Consider the following 4,678-nt stretch of genomic DNA (forward strand, 5'->3'; position numbering starts at 1 on the left):
AGAGGTTTAATGGAGTATATTGTGGCATTTCTCCTTTGGAAAATGTCTTTGCTAAATTAAATAATTTTTTTTAAATTTTGAAATAAATTTTGTTTTTATCAAACTTGGCCAGTGTGTGTTAGAAGAAATATCCAAGCCACAATATTGTTATAACTAACCCCGTTACAAAATGTACCTTGGTGATGGAGTAACTAAAAATGTCTTCTTCTTTTTTCAAATTTTCCTTTCATATGAATTCGCTTTAGCATCTTCCCGCCAACCTACCCCCCCCCCCCCTCTCCCCAACACACACACACACACAACTCACGATGCTCCTATGCTTTATCTCGTTGATCATCTCATCCCCAACTGCCCACCGCCTCTCAATCGAAGAATATCATATTTTCAGATTCACGAGCAAATATTAAATTCTTTGATAGAACTGCTTGAATTCCCACTGGAAATAATAAATGGCAGAGAGTTCGAAATTCCAAACACAGATAGAAATCAAGCAACAAATGGCGGCGGCGAGATTCTCGACTGAGCTGACGGCGGAGGAACTACTGAAAGAAGAGAGAGTCCCATTCCCCTTCTTTAAGCCGTTGTCTCAGAAGGGAGCCAACACGTGGATCATTTCTCTCTTTGTGATCCTTCACTTGGGCTCTTTCATCGCTACGATGATCGTTAATGACTGCTGGGAGAATTCACATGGCGATTGTGCCCTTAAACCTCTTCGTCGTTTCTCTTTTCAGCCCCTCTCCGAGAATCCACTGCTCGGCCCATCAGCTTCTGCGTCAGTTCCCTTTTTCTTTTTCATAATAATTTTATTTCTTCTCCTATTTTATTGAATATTGTTAAATTCCTATTCGCTTAATTAGTCAGTTATTTAGGATTTACTGTTTTCTTAGGCATATCATGGATTTAAGCCTGTGAATTTGAAAATCAGACTTAATGGAATTTGAGATGGTTTCTTTTTATACAGGAGAAGAGTTGCTATCAGATTTGAATTGTTGCTGGAATTTGATTTTGGTATACTTGTACATCTACTTTGTTGCGGTTTTGATGTTATGATGAGCTGTTATTTTGACGGGTTTTATTGCAAGACAGTACGAATTCTGTTAAAGAGATTGCTAAATCTCTGTAATAGCGGTAAGAATGCAGCTCGTGATGTGTAGTTAGGCGCACGTCAGGAGTTCAAACTTTGTGGCACACAAAAACCTGGTATTTAAGTAGAAAAGGGTAAAGGGGCGGGCAGATTATCCATTGAGTTTACAACTGTGCGCTAGCTGCCCTCGGGAGTCGGGACCTCTTGGTTATCCAAAAAAAAAAATGTTAAGAGATTGCCAAATCTTAATTGCTTAGACAGAGTGGTTAACTAGTACTTCTGACTGGGTAAATTAGCTTTATGTGGATTGATCCTTTTCTCCTTCTGAAAAGTTAGTTTATAGCGGAAATTGGTGCTTTACTCCTGAGAAAATTGTAGTTGGGGATGTCAATCTTATATGTTCTTATACATTCCACTGATATCAGCATTCTCATGAACACTTGGCATATCTACAGATGTAATGTAATGAACTGTTTCAAAAATATTTCTTGGTTCTTTATGGAACCTCTAGCTTCTGCTTGTTGCAGTTTTTCAGGCTTTAGAATCAATTAATCACGTTACATGTTCGATAATATATGGATCTCTAAACTCTCAAACAAATTGAATGTTTCCTGCTTTTATACCTGCCCTGAAACTTCTTTATTCTTGATGTTATTAACTAAGGCATCTTATTCTCTATGTTAATGTTAACATGTCATTGTTTCAACTTTGCATTATAGAAGCCCTCTCTCTTGCACCTGTTATTATGTTGAGGAAGCACTGCTGTCAGTAACACATACAATCTTTTTCTAATGTAGGTTGGATGAAATTGGAGCGCTTAGGAAGACTTTGTTGACTAGTAATCATCAACTCTGGCGTATCTTCTCAAGCCCATGGTTGCATGCAGGGCTTTTCCATCTGATCATCAACTTGTCATCTGTAATCTTTGTGGGGATTCACTTGGAGCAAGAATTTGGACCACGTAAGAATTTCTTTAATGTGTATCCATTCAGCAAGAAAGTAGTTTTATTGGATTTTTTATTGGATGCTCCGATTTCTGCAGTAAGAATTGGAGTTATATACATACTCTCAGCGATTACTGGTAGTCTAGTTGCTGCACTTTTCATTCAGGATCGGCCATCAGTTTCTTCCTCTGGTGCATTGGTTGGATTGCTTGGTACACTGCTCTCTAGCGTCATCAGGAATTGGAACCTTTATACCAATAAGGTCCTGAAATCTTTTAGCTATTGTTCCTCTCATTCTCAGCTGTCATGTAAAATAGAATGTCATTTCCCCACTTCTGATTGCAGTTTGCAGGGCTAGTGGCTACCATGACAATCCTGATGACAACTCTAGTCCTTGGACTGATACCTTACATCAATAATTTTGCTAATATTGGAGGATTTATGTCAGGATTCCTTCTGGGGTTTGTGCTCTTGTTCAGACCTCAACAAGAGAAACTAGCTCGTAATAAGGGAGGCATATTTGAGTTTGATGCCAAGCACATTGTCAAGCGTAGGAACACTTTGGACAAGCCTGTTCAGAGGGGTGTTGTCCTTGTTATCTTTGCTCTTCTGTGAGTTTCCATCTCTGTAATTTTGCTTGAATGGTTTAACTCTTGCTCCATTTTTCCTTGCATCCATTTTCACAGTGAACTAGTTCCTAGGCTAGTTATAATTGTCTAAGATAATTGGCTTTGACTTGCTGTCACTCCAAATACAGGCTTGCTGGAATTATAATAGCAGTTCTGCATAGGGTTGATGCAAACAAGTACTGTAGCTGGTGTCACTACCTTGATTGCGTTCCATCCAAATGGTGGAGCTGCATTGACAAGGCATTTCATTGTGAGGTATCCTGTTATAACTTGATCCTATTATGAGAAGGGAATTTCGGCCAAAGATATTAGTGGTTGTAGTTATGTTGTTTATTAACTAAGACTAAGAAAGATTCTTGGTTCTTCACTTTGAAAGACTGCTCCATCCATCCCCACTACCAATAGCATGATTATTGGTCTAAACATTGGTGATGCTTTGAAGAGGGTAATCGTAAGGCTGCTATTTTGCCAGGAAAAAGTGAGTTTTGAGCAACTATAGGACAACCAACTATTATCTTACGTTTCAGTCAGTGTCCCTTAATACATCTTGTTGTTGGCCTCGTTTCTTTACTCTTTGTAATCGTTATTTTTTGACCGGCAAACAGGAAACTCGTCTTTCCTAATAGTAATAATCCTCAAATTTGGATACACTTAGTCTTCGTTTGCAATTTAACTAGTACATATCTTAAAAGAAGACATTTAGCAGTGGTGACTAATTCTTGCTTTGCATACTGCAGAAGATGGTCAACTCGGAACATCTGACTTTGAGTTGTCCAAATACTGGTAGATTCAGAGTTTTTCCCTTCACTGACATTTCAGAGGCAAGGTTTCAGGATGTATGCAATTTAATATGTTCCTAGCAGGTTATGGTTGATTTGTTTGCCTACATAGCAGATCAGCATCTGGTATATACTCTGCTTCAGAGTCCTTAATCAAGTTGTCGTACATAACATTCGCATCAAACATGTTGCTGTAATGGTTTTAGCTGTTAAAATGTGGATAACCTTGTTCCTCTGGTTATGATTTGCATGGATCCAAATGTACAGTTTCAACTAGGTAAACGTTCTCTGTTCTCCTCTTTTGACAGATTTAAGTCTAAGTTCACGTGAAGCAATCTAGGCCATCTTCCTTTGACATGTGTACTGGGAAACCTGAGAATGTCATTTTGTTACAATACAAGTCCTTAGACCTTACTGATCTTTAATATAAGGGACTCTTAAGTCTCCAAAAAGGATTTAATTTGAAAATGTTCACACGAACAAATCCAAATTCTAGATGCTTCTTTCGCATTTCTCCTTCCTCTTTACCTTCGTTCCTCTTGACTCTTCCTCCCACTTAAAGGGTTTGTCTTGAAAGGGCAGTAAGGAAGAGAATACAACAACAACAACTATTACGCATCAATTGCGGACAAGTTAGTATAATGGTATGTCACTTTTTCATTTAAGCTCAGATTATGTCAGCACCATATCAAATAAAATAAAAGTAAAAAATTAATTAATTAATTAATAATAGTATTAAAGCAATCGAACAAGACTAAAATCAATTTCCAACGGAGTAATAGATATCACTTACTTTGATTTTTTTTCTCTTCTCTTCCACGGGAAGGAAGAGAATAGAACGAAAAATAAGAGAAGTTATATGTTTTTTTTCTTCTTCTTTTCCTTTGTTTTTGTTAAGGAGAAAAAGGAATTCAATATATAAAGTGCAAAGCGGCCTGGAGCAAGATTTATCTTTACATAAATGGAATAAAAAAAAAAGAGGAAAATTGTTTTGAGTATTTCTCCTATTTCCTTCTGTATGGAAAAGGAGTTAAAATAAAGAAATATTTCTTAAGTGTTAGTTGAAGTCAATCTAAACCTCTTTTTTTTCTTTTGTTACGTACAATTGCAAATTTAGTACTGTAGTTTTTTACAGATCTATTAAAAGAACTTAGTGATTGGTATAGATATTACATATTATGGAAAAAGAACCTTAAAACTAAAATAAAAATTTAAGAAGACAACGTTGGATTAGAACCTTTT

General features: G+C 36.8%; 1 protein-coding gene across 2 annotated transcripts; it reads left to right on the forward strand.

Annotated features, from left to right (window-relative positions):
* The first annotated feature begins 275 nt into the window (after nucleotides 1-275).
* Nucleotides 276-3,920, forward strand: LOC104094149 (inactive RHOMBOID-like protein 8). Of its 2 annotated transcripts, none has more exons than XM_033655615.2 (6): nucleotides 276-772; nucleotides 1,882-2,045; nucleotides 2,127-2,290; nucleotides 2,374-2,639; nucleotides 2,786-2,912; nucleotides 3,398-3,920. In XM_033655615.2, exons 1-6 carry the CDS (start codon nucleotides 450-452, stop codon nucleotides 3,515-3,517), a joined length of 1,164 nt encoding a protein of 387 aa, XP_033511506.1. In that variant the 5' UTR covers nucleotides 276-449; the 3' UTR covers nucleotides 3,518-3,920. The 2 variants fall into 2 exon arrangements, with proteins under 2 accessions (XP_033511506.1, XP_009598315.1); XM_009600020.4 differs by having other exon boundaries at nucleotides 278-772; nucleotides 3,395-3,920.
* Nucleotides 3,921-4,678: the final 758 nt, after the last annotated feature.

This window comes from Nicotiana tomentosiformis, chromosome 4 (assembly GCF_000390325.3).
Source record: "Nicotiana tomentosiformis chromosome 4, ASM39032v3, whole genome shotgun sequence".
In the NCBI taxonomy this organism is placed as follows: Eukaryota; Viridiplantae; Streptophyta; class Magnoliopsida; order Solanales; family Solanaceae; genus Nicotiana; species Nicotiana tomentosiformis.